A 19,243-nucleotide genomic window follows, 5' to 3' on the forward strand; every position below is an offset into this window, starting at 1 on the left:
ACGGTCTCAGCATGTGTCTTAGTGGACAGTTCCCTTATACACATTTTACAAATTATACAAAGCTAGCCCATATCCACAGACTGAGTGGTTGCAAGAACTGAACTGTCAAATGGCGAACACAATTCTTCCAGTGGGACAATCTGAACAGCTGCACTGTGATACTTCTGAGAATAAACAATAAGCTTCTGTCCTGTTGCTAGCTTAGGCTCTTTTCCAGGCAATGAGTCAAAAGTTTAATGACAGAGGAACTACAATTCCTTCATTTATTTTGTGTAATTTACATGCATATAGTAATGTTTTCAATGAATTATATACACACATTAAAAAAAAAAAAAAAAAAAGAAAAAAGGTTACTATCTTTTTCACTGAGAAAATAAGGAAAGTTCAGAGTTTTTTACAAAGAATTAGATGGTTGCAGGTATTACTTGTTTTGAAAGAAGTTTTAACTTTGCAATTAATAGTTTCACAAGTTTTTCCTCATTCATGACAGTAATCCATGCAAGACTATGTCACTTGATTCCCTTGTGCAGGACAGCCTTTTGGGTCAGATATTCTTTTGTTTTTCCTTCAAGAGGAATTATCAAGTGTGCAGAGGCTTTGTTGGGTACCTTTTAAGCATAGGCATTACCATCTTTCCTAAAGATTCCTTGGTCAACGTTTCAAAATGTTGACCAAGAGCCATAAATGCTCTCCATTACATGTGCACTCCCCAACGTGTCTCCTGTTCCAGAGGTAGACAGGAACTGGTAGACAATGATGTAGCTTCTGTTTAACCATTGCCAACACACATTTGCACAAATATCACATGGATTTCCTCTACTCTAATAAGTGTACTGAAACAACAACAACAAAAGTTTGATTAATTACATAAATAAACACCTGTCTACAGTTTCTATGAATCTGTAATACCAGGACATTATGTGATGTCTGTAATACAAGGGCAGTGCACAAAGTTGTAATTAAGAGAAGTTGCATGCTAAATTGTCAAGCCTTTACTTGTTACTTTCTTAACAAAATACAGATAACTTCAAAACTGGAGATCCACTTGCAAAATAGTTAAATAAAGCTGAACGGTTTCAAGTTTTTGTCCAAGATGTTAGGATAGCTGATATCATTCACGTAGGACTGATCTATTATTAACCCTGTATTAAGACATCACTAAAACGCCAGATTTGTAGCATACCAATTAAGTTGCAAAGTTGCAATATGACAGCAGAGTATCCTTTATGTAAATCTTTTTCCTATGATGAGAGGGTTGCCTTATACTATGTTGGAAACATCAATTAAATCTATTCAGATTTTCCCCTTCAAGAAGAACATTAACAAAAAGCTTAAGCTAAATGCAACTACTGTAGCATTAAAAATGTCACGAAGATTGATTTTTTTTTTACAGTAAAGCCATAAACAATTGGCTGACATATTGGCTGAACAGATTAAAGCATGTCTTTTGGGGTAGATTCATCCTAGTAAGAATCTTTAATATTTTGTGAAACTGGACTGAAGTTATAGTATTGCTGTTAGCTGAGATGAACTCTAGACTTCCGGTATTTTCCTACTGTAACTTTTGGCCTGGATGTTTGGATGTTACCTGTTACATCAGGTATTCTGGATGGCTGGGCAACTTGATGAGCAAAAAAATAGATGGTTGGATTTAGAGGGGAGTGATTAATGGGTTGTGCTTTTCCTGCAGGCACATAATACATGTGCTATGACCTACCCCATTTAATATTGTTATCAGTGGAGGAGGTGATGAAGTAAACTCTCATAAAATGTTATGAGATGCAGATGACACTGGATTAGGGGGAAAGATTTGAGGGCAGGACTGCCATTCAGAGGGACCAAAGCTGGCTGGGGGAATAGGCCAACAAGAACCTTTTGAAATTCAACAATGACAAGAACTAATCCTGTCCCTTGGGAGGAGGACCCCTGTACAATGACACAAGCCAGGGACTGACTAGCTGGGGAGCAGGTCTGCAGAAGAGGTCCCTGGGGAAGGTCTTTGATTTTTTAATTATTATTTATTTTTTGGTGGACGGGGAGAAATTTTATATTTTTTTGGTCTCGAGGCCAGCTGAACACAATATGCCCTAGCAGCAAAGAAGGCTAACAGCATCCTGTGTTGCTGCCAGGAACATAACTTTGTATTTGACAAGTCTACACATCTACCTGCACACCAGTCTACACATCTACCTTTTTAGCAGGTATAAGTTGTATATACCGCTTATTGAAGATAGCAAAACTCTCCCAAATGTGTTAAATATTAGAACACTTGTACTAAGTCAGATAATAAGCATTGTTTAGATCTTTATCATGGCTCTGGTAGAAAATATATAAGAACACAAGACCAGAGTAAGCACAGTGCAATGTTCTCATACCTTCCAGCAGTCTGTGGTTCAGCCACTTCATGAAGCAGTGATTGCTTCTTTGTATGTAATGGAGATCTACTCTCTTCCTAATGACTTTTGTTTATGCATTATACTATAGCTACTGTATACATATATCTTACTTATTATATCATATTTACACTAAATGTATTGCTGTTTCTTAAATGCCAAAGCTGATAGGGATGAGAGAGTTCAAAACATTTTAAAATATTGAATTCAGCTGTAAGTTAGTGGCATCTATTGAGCACTGGCATCTATCAGTAAACACAGATGAATCTCAGTGCTGACAGTTTTTGTATAGATTTAAAACTACCATAGCTTTAAATAGAGAAGTCTACCATTAATGGCACCTTAACCTTATTAATCTTATTCTGATGTGACAGACCATCCAAAAAGAAGCCTGTATCTTGTTTTCAAGTAGATACGATAAGTGCTCCAGGATGCTAATTTGTAAAGCACTTTATGATCCTTCAGGATGATAGCCAGTGTGCAAAGCAGCATGAAGCAGTTTCTCAGCTGACATAAATCAATGTTATGTTATTAAAACAACTGGAATATATCTGAATGTCATCTGCTCGGGATTTGGCTTCATGTATATTTTATGCTTTAATTGCCGATAGCCAAGAAGTGGAATAACTGAGTAGGTTTAATCATATTTCTAGGAAACAACTTCATTTAAGTTAATTTAGTTTAGAAAGTGCAAAAAACAATTTTCCTGCAAACAATCTTCAAAATGTTGTACCCATCCAGATAACCAAGCTTTAATATGGACCATCATATTATGTATTCCACAGAATCATATAGTAATAATAATGCAAATAAAAATTTACCTTGGATTTGATTATACACATTACTTTTCCTGTTGCTTTCCAAGTGCCTGATCTAACTTGGTTTTGTTTGCCTTGTCATGTTTGTTTTCCATCTGTTCTCCAGACTTTCCAGATTGCTTTATCATAACTGTGATATCTAAATAAATAGTTAGCTTTTATTCACTTTTCAATCTGAACTCTCAAAAGACAGTTGTTTTTTCTTCATCACTTTTTTCTGTGACTCACAATTCTATTCACACAGACAATGGAACATGGTGTAAAATTGTTTCCACAGATAAGTGCCTACCAGCACCCTAGCATACGTCTGAGCTAGATAAGACTAGAGAAAGAATGAGGAGATAATGTATAGTAAATGAACACAAGAGGAAGGTTCTGTCTCTGTTCACAGCCAAGTAGACTTGGAAGACTTCATATCATTTGGTTTGGTTAATTTGTTCTCATTGCTGTAGCATGGCATTTTGTCACATTGAAAAATCTTTTGTGCCTAATGTCTCCTTTTCATTCTTTATCCTCATGCATTTTTCTAATGCCTACCATTGAACTTTGCCCCCGCAAAAGGTCACTGTTGTCCTGCTTTTCTATGATTCAGCCATCTGATTTTGATATATATATATATATATATATATATATATATACTAATACATTGCTTGAAAGTGATGCAAAATAAATGTGGACTTCTGTAGTTACTTCCATTGGTGGTATGTCTATGCTTTGGCTCACGGACCGAAACCAAAAGACTCAATATGCATTTTCAAGTTCAAATCTTCCATTTATTTTCCATTTCAAATTTCTCAGGGGCATGTATCATTGTCCTCATCATCATTTTTCACTTGAAGTCCATTTCAATTTTTTTAATTTCACTTTTATAAAGTTTCAACTTCAAAGCACAGAACATCTGATGTTTGTAAAAAGACCATGGTTTTCCAGAAATAGCTAGTGATTTTTAACTACTGTCTCAAAGGCCATGCTCTTAGGCACTAGCTATCCAAATCAATAGGTGTTACATATATATATAGTATATATATATATGTATATATAAAATTCAGACACCTAAAAGTCTGTTAAAAAATCATGTATCTCTGTATCTAGCTGTGACAAGAGTGAGATTGCTACTAATGATTTTAAGAGTTTCCTATGCCAATTCACACAAACTCATGTGTGATCACTGAAAAATCTGTTGCACATTCTAATTGCTTCTTTCATTTCTTTGCTCATGTAATTAGACAAATGGTTTCATGCTTTGAAAATTTAGCCCTGAGGAAATACTTGTTTGAGTTAGCACATGAACAATATTTGCACAGAGCTTCTGGGTCACATGGCTACATTCTCAGACGGGTGCAGTTGTTGCTTCTATATGGGACTTACTTAATAATTAAGCAATATCAGGCCCTGCATTTGGTGCTGCAATTCTGTTTACTTTTATAATGGAAAATTATCCTTTCAAACTTTATTTTCATTTTTGTGTTTTGTGTAAAAACAGGAACAAACAAATACCTGTTGTGCTCCAAGTTACTCATTATTTCTCTGCCCTTTTTTTATTTTATTTGTAATTTATATAGGGAGTTATTGACATTTGTTTTGAGAGTCAAATCTAATCATTGCCTAGATGCTGAAACAGTTCCAGTAAATCTTGGCTGTTTATACTCTAATGGCTGAGCTCAACTAAGTAGTAGAAAGATGATAAGATTTCATGAATTTCCCTGTGAACAGAGCAGCAGCAACAGATTGGCAGCAATCTGATCTTTATTATCTCCATAATGAGGAAAACAAGACAAATTGTAATTGCAGAACTTAGGTTATGGTCAGCATACTACAGCAAAATAAATTATTCTGTGTTAACTGAGTCATGTTTCTAATCTTTCTGCTATGTTGCTACTGTGGAACAACAAAATATACCAGGTGCTGTGATTTCACGGTATTCTGAGAACACTGAGCTACACAAATTTAGAATAAGTCAAATTGTGCACAAATTAGGGGATGGTGGAGATAATGAAAAAGAGAATGAGGTATTTTAAAAATACTTCTGCCGTATTGCTTGCCAGGTCACTGGTGACAGGGTTTATTAGTGTCAGGATGTTGGTCACTATTCAAATATATACATGTGAATATGCATCACTGAAATAGTTTGTGATGTCTGGAAGGATATGAAATGACAAGTGAAATGTTGTTTTGAAAGTCACAAAGTGGGTTAATCGGGGAAAAAAAAATCTAGGTGATTCTAATTGATTAGTATTTTTCTCTAAGTACAGTGTGCTTTCAAAAGCAAATCTTCATCTACTAGGCATTTGAAGTCTTCATTAAAGCTCCTAACTTTATATTTTCAGCTATATAAATCAGTGGCTCATAAATTAATTTTAACAATTTAGTATCCATACTTGTTTGTTTATCAAAATATAAAATAAATGTAGTTGCATGATTTGTCTTGTTATCATCTTAAGGCTTCAGTAAAGACTAGATGGGAGGGTAGGATCACAGTCTTGGGATATCAGTAAAAATAGTTGCAATTATTTAGTGGTCTTCTAACTTTGAAAAATCCTAAAAAAGATTGGATCTTAAATATGTGAAGTTCCACTTGAAGAGATGTATTCTTGAAGATATTTTCCATAGAAATCAATAGAGTTCTGAAAGGTGCCCTCTCTCATTCACAGCACAATTATTTGATTTCTGACAGTAAACAAATCCTATGTCATATAAAGAAGAAAACAGTAAGTTTTCTAAAAAAGATAAAAAGCTATGTTAGCTATGAAAAGTTAAAATTGAAAGATTAGTATCTGGATATATCAAAATAAAGAGATGGAAATTAAGACTCAAAGACTAAAAAACAAAACAAGCAAGCAAACAAAAAAAAGAACAAGGAAAAAGGAGAAACCATTACTGATGATATTTTTAAGCTACCTGCATTCTGTGTGATAAATTGGGTAATGTCATTGTAAACAGAAACTTAACATTTTCAGTAGATGCAGTATCCATAAACAAGTCTGAAATCTCATCTTCACACTAGACAATACAGCAACATCCAAGCAAATACTTCTTTGTCATTCAGAACCCAATACTTAAAACACATTGGGCAAAAAGTAATGCATTTATTCTGATTGCCCAGAAATTAACGCTTTTATCGTTTAAAGTATTCTAGTGGCATTTCTGCAACATCATAATAACAAAATAGAATTTTCTAATTTAGTGCAAAAAAATCAACTAATTTGAATTCCTCCAAATTGCCCAGCAACAAGAATATTTGCAAACTGACACACATACACACACATATGGTTGTTCCTTAGCAAGCATGCTCATACTTAATACATCAGTCATACATTTGACTCTACAAACTGCAAATTTAAAATCACAAGACTTTTCAAGTTCTATAGGAATAAAAGCCTTTAAATATTATCATCAACAAAAAATTATTTTCTTAGCAGCAGTATGGTCCAACAATTTAGATTTGCAAAATCAGAAACAATGTCAACCATGGTTTTCAGTAATCTAGCACAGATATCCATAGACTTATCTGTGAAACCGGCTGTCATATACACCCATTTATATGACAAACCACCCATCTGCCATTAAGATATCAGAGACAGAGACTGATGGACTGTGTCATAAGAAAACTGAACCTCTAGATTTACTCCCCAGTGTTACTAAGAGTCTGTTTCTACTGATGAAAAGTCTGTACGTTAGTTGTGTAGGTTAAAAGTAAGTTACCTGTGTATGAGTTTTTGTGTTGTACATTAAGAATTTGTTTAGTTTGGATTAACTGCATTTAGCACTTTGCAGCTATGAGCGTCAGCCCTGGAACATATTAATGAATCTTACAATAGTGTTCGATCAGAAGTTCTCTGATAAGTGTGCAGAGCAGTCTGTATGAATTTCAGTGCCCCAAGGATGGACTGATGCTTGCATGCTTTTATTGGTTACTCATTCACTTTATGCAATGAGATGCTTATCTTTTTTTTCTTTTTTTTTTTGTAAAAGACATTTTACAAAACGTGGTATGATGGGTTTGCTTTCCATGTCATGTCAGGAAAAAATTAACTTTACTGGTGCTAAATTTCAAGTTTTCAGTGAAATAATATATCTAATTTAAAATAAGTTTGTTCCAATCACACTGAAAAATTACTTTCATCTCCTAAACAAAAATAACCTTAGAATTCCCCATTAGCATAGTCCCAGAGTGCCAATATAGCTACTGTTTAAAACACAGCATCTTTTCTGTATATCAAATCATTTACATTCAAAACCAGCCAAACAGCAATATGTATTGATTATCATCCATGCCAAGTTTATAATTAAATGAATATTAACTACCATGATGGATGTATCTTGTAGCTGAAATTTAATTATACTCCCCGCGCCTGTAATTAGCATTGGTATTTTGATGGTGTTGTTTTGTGCTGATTATATCGGCAACTTAACAGTTTTACTTTAGAGGGCCCCCCTCAAACTCAAATATTTATATTTTTCCAATTCTTAAATTGCTGTTAAAAGAGGGAGACAACTGTCATGTCCAAAAAGAGGCTGAAAAAGATTTATATTCTTTTATGCTACATTTGCATTACTAAACATTCATAGAAGAAAAGGCTTACAAGAAGTTAGCTCTTTTAAAGATGTTGCTCATGTCTTCAAACTACAAAGAGATGACAAATGTAGTGAGAGGCCATTATGGCTAAAATTTTTAGCAGAAATTCCAATGAACTTATTCACAAATTTCATGCTATCATCAGAGTATTCCCAACTGTGATAGGATTCTGCTGTGCCCCTCATTACAGAATGGCTCGGGTTGGAAGGGACCTCAAAGATCACCTACTTCCAACCCCCCTGCCATGGGCAGGGATGCCACCTAATATATCAGGCTGCCCCATCCAACCTGTCCTTGAACACCTCCAGGTATGGGGCATTCACAGCTTCTCTGGGGAACCTGCTCTACTGCCTCACCTTCCTCCTAATCTAAATCTCTCCTCTTTTAGTGTAAAGCCATTCCCCCTTGTCCTGTCATTTTCTGCCTGAGCAAAAAGTTGCTCTCCATCTTTTTTATAAGCCCTCCCTTTATATATTGAAAAGCTGAAATAAGGTCACCCCCTGAGTCTTTTCTCCACGCTGACCAGCCCCAGCTCTCTCAACTATTCTTCGTAGGAGAGGTGCTCCAGCCCTCTGATCAACTTCACGGTCCTCCTTTAGACCTGCTTTAACAAACCCACATCTTTCTTGTGGTGTGGGCCCCAGACCTGGATGCAGGACTCCAAGTCCTCTCGCAACAGCAGAGCAAAGGGGAACAATCACCTCACTCCACCTGCTCACCACTCCTCTTTTGATGCAGCCTAGGGTGCAGTTGGCCTTCAAGCACACACTGCTGGCTCATATCAAGATTTTCACCCACTAGAACTCATAAACTCTCCTCTGCAGACCTGATCTCAATGAGTTTTTCTCTCAGGGTATACTTATGTTTGGGATTGTTCTGACCCAGGTGCAGCACATTGCACTTAGACTTGAACCTCATTAGGTTCACACGGGTCCACTTTTCTAGCTTGTCCAGGTCCCTTTGGATGGCATTCCTTCCTTCTGTTTTATTGACTACACCACTCAGTTTGGTGTGATCTGAAAACCTGCTGAGGGTGCACTTTATCCCTTTGTCTATCTCATTGATAAAGATAGTAAACAGTACTCATCCCAGGACAGACCAATGAGGGACGCCACTCATCACCAGCTTCTTCCTGGACATGAAGCTATTGACCACCACTCTCCAGGTGTGACCTTAAAGCTAGTTCCTTACCCACTGAATGGCCTACCCGTCAAATCTCCAATTTGGAGATCAGAATGTCATGTGGGACCGTGTCAAAGGCCTTACAGAAATCCAGGTAGATGACATTGGTAAGTTTTCCTTTTTCAACTGATACAGTCACTCACTCCATCATAGAAGGCCACCAGATTGGTCAGGCACGATTTGACCTTGGTGAAGCCATGCTAGCTGTCTTGGATCACCTCCTTGTCTTGCATGTGCCTTGACATCGCTTTCTTATCTTTATACTGTGCTGTATGGGATCCAAAATAAAATAAAATGGTTATTTGGAAAATGTCTAATATGGAGTTGTGAGAAAAGCCAAGGCACAAAGGACATAAATAATCTTGGATAGAAAAACTAGTAGAAAGTTCTTTAGCCAGGAACTCAGTGTGGCTAGCTGGCATCTAAAACCAACTCAAAGCTAAGTTATGGAAACACTAATAGCATTATCAGGAAAAAATTAGTCTAAAAAGATAAAGCTTTGCAAAGAGATTGTGTAGTGAGCTTCCTATATCTGATTAGTGTAATAACTAAGCAGATTTAGCTTAATAATTTAATAATTTGAAAAATAATTTTTTAACCATTACAGTTAAGGTGGAAAAAAAGCCTTTACATTCCCTGATCAAAGTGTGAATCATCTCTTGTAAAATTTTCTTTTTCTTCAAAGAAGACATTTATTTTTCTTGTATGGGAAGTATTTTATAAAATAGCATGATAGCATGGAAAATTGACAATGCATAAGATTACCTTTATGAGACTATTCTAAAGCTTTTGTTTTCACTCTTATTTTTTCCTGTATCTAAGGGAGGTTAGTGATTTGCTTTTCTCCAACTAAGAAAATCAAACTTATCATAACGTTTTCATCTTTGTGATTCTTAAAGAAGGGAGAAAAAATGTTAGATTTGATGATGCTTTACCACGAAGTGATTGTAGGCTATTTTCCATTATCATAATTTTTACATCCTTTGATGTAAAAAAATGTCAATTAAAAGAAAATATTTAAGAAAAATACTAGTCTCTGACAAATACAGGTTGATATAAATGTGCATGCTTTGCAGAGGGAGCTCAATGATCTATCTGTCACCCTATTTGTCTGATTCTAAAAGCTCATCTACTATAATTTTTCAGCTAAATTGTATGCATGTTTTAGGCATAAGATAAAGCTATCCTTTGAATCCACATTTCACATGAATTTCTAGCAATTTAGTGCAATTTAATTAATACTGCAAATTAAGGTTTGCTTGATGTAGATTTGCCCTGCAAATTGTCATTTTGCAGTATAGTAGGGCTTTCAAAAGAAGGTAGGATTGGCTTCAATGCAATTTTCAGTGGATGAGTTGTTCGTGTGATATCAGTATTTACTCAAGAAAATGTTTTCCTATACTGAAAGTAAATTGAATGGTCCTACCCAAAGTTTAGTCTTTGGGAACGTAACAGATGGGACCTTAATCTTCCAGCCACAGCCAGAAGTTATTGATGACATCCTTCAGTATCCACTGATTATTTGTTCTCTTTCTTGCTTTTTCTTTCCAGCGAATTATTCACTGTTTCATCTCTGTTTAAAATTTTCTATTTCTTTTTATCACAGGCAATGGGCTGGGTATCCGAGTCGTAGGTGGAAAAGAAATTCCAGGAAGCAGTGGGGAAACTGGAGCTTACATTGCCAAGATCTTGCCTGGGGGCAATGCAGAGCAGACAGGGAAGCTGATAGAAGGTAAGCTAAATGCACTATCAAAAAGTGGAAGCAAGGCAGAATTGTGAATGCAGTAGAATTATTTATACATGTGCATTCTTCCTCACACAACAGATACAATCTTGTTCAAGGGCAGAGGGGTATCTTAGAGCCCCTCTTAAAGCAGAAAAGGACTTATGGAAGGTCCTTGTCTATAGCCAGAGGGAACTGCCATGGTGAACAGTATTCTGTGACGGCATGCTGTCTGCACTGGGGGTAAGACGTGATGAGAGTCCAACTGTATCATGTATATTGTGGACGTGCTATTTTGAAGATCTTTGGCTCCCTCCATAGAAAAGAGTAGGTCTTTCATAGCTGTGCTAAATCATGCATTTTCTCAGCAAAGTGGTTGAAGTACCATGCAGGTAACAAGGAGAATGTAGTTATTCAGTATTTCCTTGAGACTGGGCATTTCAAGAAAGAGGATGAGAGGTTAACACTTAGAATTATCTCTGCCATTTTGGTTTCTCTTGTCAGGAGATCTTCTGGGAATTGTGGTTTAAAGAACTTGTTTGCTTACCATATGGCTGTATTTTTAGCAGTGTGTCTTGGTTTTACAATAACTACAGGAGAAATTCAAAGACATCAGCTTGCTTTTTTTCTATTCCCATGATGTATTTTGAAGATTTAATTCATATTTTATAGAAAGATGAATAGAACAATAAAGTATATATATATTTTTTTGTTTCATTCTTCCATCATATATGATCAGTATTGCTTCTGATCTGAACTTTATAAAAGAATTGTAGACTTACGTTGGCATTGTAGAATATGTTGGCATAAATTTGGAGCAACTATCAAAATCAGTACACTTAATGTGTGGAATTTGACCGCATAGAGTCCCAGAATATGGTTTGCTATTGATATGTTAGATGAGAGAAATAAGGCTTTTTGCAGAAAGTACCATTACTGTAGCACAGAAGACAAACACTTCAAACCTGGCTGTCATTTACCTCTTAAATCTCAGCTTTATATATAGTTTACCTTTTATGTCATTTTAGGTGGCTATCATAAATCAAGAAAGAATATTTAGCTTCTTTACTTCGGGATATTTTCTTTGTTTGTTTTAGTAAAAATATGGCTGGTGCACGTCTAATCTCTATACTTCAAAAGTGCTAAAAATCCACTGAGGTCTTCAATCATTCTCATATTGATTTGTGCAAATCCAACCAAACTGCTAATGTTATTAATATTGCTGATATTGTGTCTGAAAATAGAATCTAGCCTTCCTGGGTAATTGCTGTCTCTCACACCACATACATAAAACTTTGTGTGTCATTATCTGTAAATGACAATTGTTTCATATTAGTAATTTGTATAGTAATCATGAGTCACTTTTTTTCTGCTGAAATGCTGTGTGACTTCAAATTAGTGAATATACCTAGTCATCAACTAAACATATAATAATGTCATTACAAGTTAATATCGTGACTCATTAGCCTTTCCAAGAACATGATTCACTGGAAAAAAAAAAATCCCATCAACTTAATTAATTCTTCTAATTCTTAAAACAGAAAACACTGGGTCTGAAAAATCCTGCCAGTAAAGAACAAGGATAGATTTACTGTGGTTATGAAGGAAGGCAAAGTCCTACCCACTGTCTGTGTGACTGCATCTATGCAGAAATGACACACTTTAAAATACAGATAGCATTCCTTTACTTAGGGAATAGAAATCCATACAATTTTAGCCTATTTAAATAGCTTTGGAGGAGTCTGTTAATGCTGAAAAGTTTATTTATAGTTCTCACTGCCAAATACCAGTCTTCTTGGTTCTCTCACCTTGAATTGCTTTCAGATGTTAAAAATATCTCTGATTCATCACTCACTGGCATTACAAAAACTGGAGGTGGAAGACTCATTCCACTGAGCTCATCAAGTGCAGGGACTGTGTCAATTTGATAGATGGGTCTGTGCTCCCTCTCGTGTTGACAGAAACAGTTTGGTTATATTCCACCTGGTATCTCTACTCAGGAAACAGCATTTCATACTGCCAGCATTTTTCAGAAACAAAAGAAACTAGAGTAAAGAGCAGAAATAAAGTATTAATGTGTGTTACTGACTGTTGCAAATTTGCTGGATGTCCTCAGCATTCAATACTCTCATTGGACCATTTTGACAAGCTGACTGGAGAGCCTGAGAACTGGTGAACCATGGGCGTCTTTGTTCCAAGTTTTCAACCAATGAGGCATAATGTGTTTCAATGCTTAAGTCAGCTAATAATCACCAAGATAAAGAAGAGAATCCTTGTCTTTCTGGTCTCCACGTGATTCTTGGGGACCTGCGTGGTCTGAAAGCTAATGGTGAACTTGATTTGTGTTGAACTTACTGCCTTTCCTGTCTTTCCAGTCAACAGCAACAATGATACTGATCAGATTTTTTTAATCAGAGGCATAATGGCTCCATATTCATTTTAAAAATATATGCCTCCTTTAAATAATATTTTCTCAAACATAAAAATAGGAAAATCATATATCATTAAGACAAAAACTCTCATCATGCAATTATTGAGAATTCAGTTTAATTGAATTCTGCATTTCATAATTCAATAAAAATATTCAGTATACAACGATATTTTAGACTTCTCAATCTTGAAGCTGGTCCAATAATATCATAATAAAGTCTTCCTGATGTGTGTACAGACAATGAAAGATAATGTCACCAACTTAAGCACTTGCGAAGGTCTGAAGAAAGAAAATGAACTGCCATTTAAGAGTTTTGTGGCAGTTAATATTGTTCTGACTCTCAGTCTATATCTTTTGTCACTTGTTTTGATCTTAATTAATAACTACTCCCATTAGGATACAAGAAATGTTACATTTCAAAGCACCATGTGAGTCCTCTAAGGAGAGCAACCTGCAACCTGATGACAGGTACCAAGGGTAGGCCCAAGTACATCCTATGTCATTGCCATCAAAGTCTGAATACTGATGATGAGTTTTTAAGTGTAACTAATACCTTTTAGACTTGGATTCAACTGCTAAGATGAAGCTGATCAGTTTTTAAAATGGGCTGGTTGCCTTCAGTTGTGCTGGAAGTTCCCCGGGCCGCATGGCCAGTTTCCCTCCAGACTGTATTTTGAATGGCTGGGTCTTTAACGTGAGTATCAGAGCTCTCTCTCATCTTCAGAAATCTGTGCAATCTCTGAACTTTAAGATGCCTTCAGGAAATAAAGCTGAAGTCTCCCCATAAAACTTATCTCTATTTATTTATTATCTCTATTCATGCTTGTTTTCCTTCTTCTACAGAAAGACTTGTGTATTCGTACATATTCAAGTGTCACAATTTCCTTTTGTAAGACCTTTGCTGCACAACTGTCTCTGTGTGTCTAATGGCCTAATATGAGGCCAAAACCATTAGAATCACACCTCTGAGAAAGAAGAAGAGCCTTCTCCTGGACTGTGATGGGAAGCCATGGCCACAGCATCAAAGTCCCTCACAGTTATTAAGCCAGTATGGGGAAAAGCAGGCATAGCTTGCCCCCATATGGCTTTCCACACCAGGACTGATGTATGAGGTGAACAGTATATTCCAAAACAACATGCTGTGACTGGCAGAAAAGAGACACATCTAGACTTGTGGGGATTATTTTACCCCCCAGACAGAAAGAGGGAAGAGAAAGGAACAAAGAGCTATTTGGATTACTTCCATGGACTTCAGAGAGCAGCCAAACTTCTCAGTCTCAGTTCTCTAAAGAAGGAGGCAGACCCAGAAAACCCTATTAGAAGTCTGCCATGACCAGAATGCTTTACAGCTCTCCCCCATGGAACAGACCCCATCCACTTCAAGCATCCCATAGCTTCAGGCATCACATTAGAAGAATGTATACAGATAGGTTTCCTTGAAGTCAGAGAATAAACACCCAGGGCCCTATACAGATCCAAGTGCCATTACCACAGCTCTTCATTATTTCCTGGACAGACAAGTTAGTCAAAAAGAAATTTGTGATAAAGATATAAGGACATACAGAGGATGGTAGAGAGAGAAACTGCTGTTAGGTAGAAATCTACTACTATTACTACCACTACTACAACGACTACTACAACTACTACAAAACCTACACGAATCAGTTGACCGCTCAGAAATATGACTGAAATATGAGAGATGCAGAAATACGAGACCCTTATGTAGCAACTTTGAGTCTAGGGGAGCCAGGAGAAAAAATCTGAAAGACAACCAATAGGTTTACGGTGCACGTACAATCCCTTTTGCACAAGAGCACTGTATGCAGTCTGCATTGATCACATAGACTACATAAACTGGAAAATAGCTCAAGTATTTATGCTACCTACAATGCTTCCTCTTGGGGGAATGCTAATAAGGCTAATGAACAGACTAGAGGGGAGATGGCTAACTGAGGGAGATGATTAACTGTACTTTGATTATCTATTATAATAAAGATTTCTCTGGGCATGAGAAGTGTTGTATAGAGGCTATAGGAATGTTAGCATCACTGTTTAATCTGCAAAGTATTTTCTGAGTTCTGGGCAAAAACATCCTTAAATACAAATAGCTTTCTTACCCCCACAGATAAAAGTGCACATTAGCCAACTTCCAGAAGCAGTTTCATCTAATACATTAATACATGCCTCAGGGGTGTTTCCTTCATGTGTTGTCAGATAATAATTTTTCAATCATATCTTTCCATTTTTTGTTGTTGTTGTTGTTTTTGTTTTTGCTTTGTTTTTTTTAATGCCTTGCATAAGGCTTATTTTAAAGCATATTATTTACTGGTATTGGAAACACGGTTTAAGTCCTCTTGGAAGAATAGCAGGACATGCAACTGAATTGTTGAACAGTCAATTAAATGACCAGAAAGAAAGAATTAAGCACGTTTTTTCTGCAGCTTGTTTGATGCATTTTGGGGCTAGTTTGGATAGTACCAGGTGTTGAATAAGAAGACCAGACCCATTTTCAGAAGGTCTTTTACAAAGGAAATAACATATATAATGGCTGTCCACCTTATCAAAACTCTCTCTTGTCATATTGTAGACATGCTTGGGATGTTGCTTGGAAAATGGAGTGTGGCTGGAATGGCCATGGTCACCTAAATAGTTGGAAAACCAGAACAGAAGCAGTAAGTTCTTTCCCCACTCCTTTTGCCACACTTCACTCTTACTCCCGAGTTATAGATCAGCTCAAGTGTAACACTGACTGATCTTGGTCATTCATCAGTGGGAAGAGAGGTAGCAGATTCTTTATGAGTTTTAAGAGACTGTAGTGAGTGCTACTTGCTGTTTAGCCAGCTAAAATTAGAAACATTAATCAGTGCATCACATTGAAAAGAGACTTCCCAGTCTCCATGAAGCTAGGGAAGAGCCAGCATCACAGAATCACAGAATGGTTGAGGTTGGAAGGGACCTCTGAAGATCATCTAGTTGAACCCCCCTGCCAAGCAGGATCATCCAAAGCACGTTGTGCAGGATGGCATCCAGGCAGGTTTTGAATATCTCCAGAGAAGAAGACTCCACAACCTCTCTGGGCAACCTGTCCCAGTACTGTCACCCTCACAGTAAAGAAGTGCCCCCTCATATTCAGCCGGAACTTCCTGTGCTTCAGTTTGTGCCCATTGCCTCTCATCCTGTCACTGGACACCACTGAAAAGAGTCTGGTTCCATCCTCTTGACACCCTCCCCTCAGATATTTATATACATTGATGAGATCTCCCCTCAGTCTTCTCTTTTCCAGGCTAAACAGGCCCAGTTCTTTCAGCCTGTCCTTGTACAATGGGTGCTCCAGTCCTCTAATCATTTTAGTAGCCCTCCTCTGGACTTGCTCCAGTAGTTCTATGTCCCTCTTGCACTGGGGAGCCCAGAACTGGAAACAATACTATACTCCAGGAGTGGCCTCACCAGGGGTCTCTTTGTGTCCCTCTGATAATTACACTCCTGGCAGAAAGTAGATAGCATGATGAAGCTGGAAGACGATGAGAAGAAATTAAAAGGAACACAAGAAGGGAAGGAAAATTTCTCAGAAAACTTTGAATTGTCTTAAATGAACAGAAACAGTCCTCCTGTCCTACACTCCCATTTTTGGCTGCTTTAATTTAAAACTGCACTGGAGGAAACAGAGAATTAACTTTTAGTTAGTCCTAGTGATGTATTGTGCTGTCCATGCTTATTCTGTGAGGTTAGAAGAGAGGAGAACTTGCTCTCTACTTATCATCTGCCCTACAGGCTCAGGTTTATTTGTCCAAGCAGTGATTGACTTTATCAAAGAAGGTGTGCACAAAATAACGGGCAATGCCATAGCTAGGTTGAAAGCTTTTCCCTAAAGCTCTTCAGAAAGGACTTAATCTAAACAAACCCCCTAACTGCCCACAATCAGCTATCAGCTGTCAACCTTTATTTGCAAAGTTGTGTTCCTCTTGTTGATGTATCTCATTCTGCCTTGTACTTCTTACAAATAAGTAATAAATAATTAATGTGCAATGTTGTTCTTCTTAGATGTGGCTGTGGGCATTCAGCTTATAAGAAAATTATTTATAAATTAATTGTTTATAAAGTCAATGTCTATTTTAAAAGATACTTTGGTTGAAAGGACACCTCAACTAAGTGCATCATTTAGACATTGCAGTTAGCTTTACATCTGTTAGAATGAAGCAAGGAAGAATTCCTTCTCCCTCTGGTTTAGCCATTTTATGTGCAGTCCCACTGACAATGCCCTCAATTCTGTTCTTAATAAGGTAGGAAGGCAGGTGTAGTGACAGTTTCATTTGGCCATTTGCTGAGATATAATAAGGAAAACACAATAAGAATCATCAGAAAGAAAGAATTAGAATTGTTTCAGCACCTGTGCAGGGCTTACTGCTGTATGGGGGAGGGGGGAAAGCCTTGTAGTATGAATGTTTGACATGGAAATCTGTGAGTGCTACTTTCTGATCCTGATCACTGTCCACAGATTTATTTACTGAATCTGTTTGAGACAGTAGAAAAACACTTAGAAAAATAATATTTTTCCATGCCTCCCAATATAAGTCATCTAGTTTATGGAGTTTTAGTTTAATTTTACAGTATCAGACTGATACAACTGGAATTTTGCAAGAAAACATATTGTATACCTAGAATACTTGTTTTAATAAGCTAAAGCAGATAATATCAGTTTGTAAAGTCTCTGACCAGATCTATAATTGCTCTATATTTAACTTCCCTGCAGTAAAAATCAACACTGAATATAGCTATTAGATAATAACTTGCATCAAGGAAGTAATTGAATGGCTAGTTCTTGTATAGACTGAGCTTCCATGATCTAAAACCAATCTAAAATCTAAAGCAAAATATAAAAAATACAAAAAACTTACTGGGCACTCATAACATTTTTAAAGCTATGAGAAGAAATCATTGCATTTATATATATTAGGACCAGTAAAGACCTGGCCTCTTGCATTAGAAGAGTTACAGATTTTCAACTCCTGCTTTTAGCCCTGTTAAACTAGTATAGATCATACTTTCTCTGTGTTCAAGAGTCTGAAAATGTCTTGAACAACTAATTGTTGCTGAAAATCAATGTTGCTGGAAAAGCCCTGTCATAAAAATTGCTCCAAGAAATTGTGTTCTTAAAAACAAATAAATTTCATCATAATATCTCTTTAGGGAGTTTCTGTTTAGTCTTAAATAGTTAAGTCTGATTTACAGAGATAAGCAAAATAACCTGGTTGCTTCAAGCAGACAGTAGCCCCAGACACAGTGACTAAACAGTCCAGGGGTAATGAAGAGGAGAACAAAGATAAAGGTCAGGCTACAGGTATTCGTCAGATGGTTTGTAACAAAAATTATGGAAGATTACGGTTGCAAAGGCCATTAGAGATGTAATTAACATTCCACTAAGATCATATTAGAAAGTACTTCTATCTGTTGTAAAGTACTCACATAGAGCTACGGAGCTAGCATATTAGAGTTATCAGGCACACCGTTTTTGATAGCTGGTTATTATCAGGACCTTGATAGATAGTCCACGTTAGGGAGAAAATCCAGTCACTTCTTGGAAATAGTCCACATTCCTTCCAAAGAATGTACATGAATCCCTATTCCTCAGAACACAGTGGAAACAACAGTGGGCAGCCTTATCACATTACAACAAAAAAGTTTAAAAAATATTAGAAAATAGTAAAAAAGGATTTCTGGATTTCATTTAAACCTTGGTGCAAGTACCTGATAACAAACCATTTCCAATTTTGAAGGTTCTCATTCCAATCATATTTGTCGCAAAAAGATGTCCAAATACTTTTTTTTTCCCAGAAAAATAATAAACTCTGCAATTTTCCTATGCAGACTGTAAAATATTTGATCCAAAAGTCATTGAAATCTGTACTATTTCTAGTGGTTTGTAATGGGAATATGCATCAGATCTGAAATTAATAAAAATCTGTATGCTACATTTATAAATACAGCAGCAAGCATAATTCTACTAAGATATCTGGGCTTTATGCTGCAGTTGAAAATTTCTGAAATTACATTGTAGATCCATCAATATGTTCCAGGCAACTTTTCAGAATGTTTTTGTCAGGTACTTAAATCTCATCATTT

General features: G+C 36.5%; 1 protein-coding gene across 8 annotated transcripts in view; it reads left to right on the forward strand.

Moving 5' to 3' along the window:
- PCLO (piccolo presynaptic cytomatrix protein) overlaps positions 1 to 19,243 on the forward strand; it is a 372,356-nt gene that overhangs the window by 234,641 nt on the left and 118,472 nt on the right. For all 8 annotated transcript variants that reach the window (XM_040548286.1, XM_040548292.1, XM_040548308.1 and 5 more), the window contains exon 10: positions 10,576 to 10,701. In XM_040548286.1, coding sequence (XP_040404220.1) covers positions 10,576 to 10,701 — 126 coding nt within the window. The remainder of the gene's footprint in view (positions 1 to 10,575; positions 10,702 to 19,243) is intronic.

Source organism: Cygnus olor, chromosome 1, assembly GCF_009769625.2.
Source record: "Cygnus olor isolate bCygOlo1 chromosome 1, bCygOlo1.pri.v2, whole genome shotgun sequence".
In the NCBI taxonomy this organism is placed as follows: Eukaryota; Metazoa; Chordata; class Aves; order Anseriformes; family Anatidae; genus Cygnus; species Cygnus olor.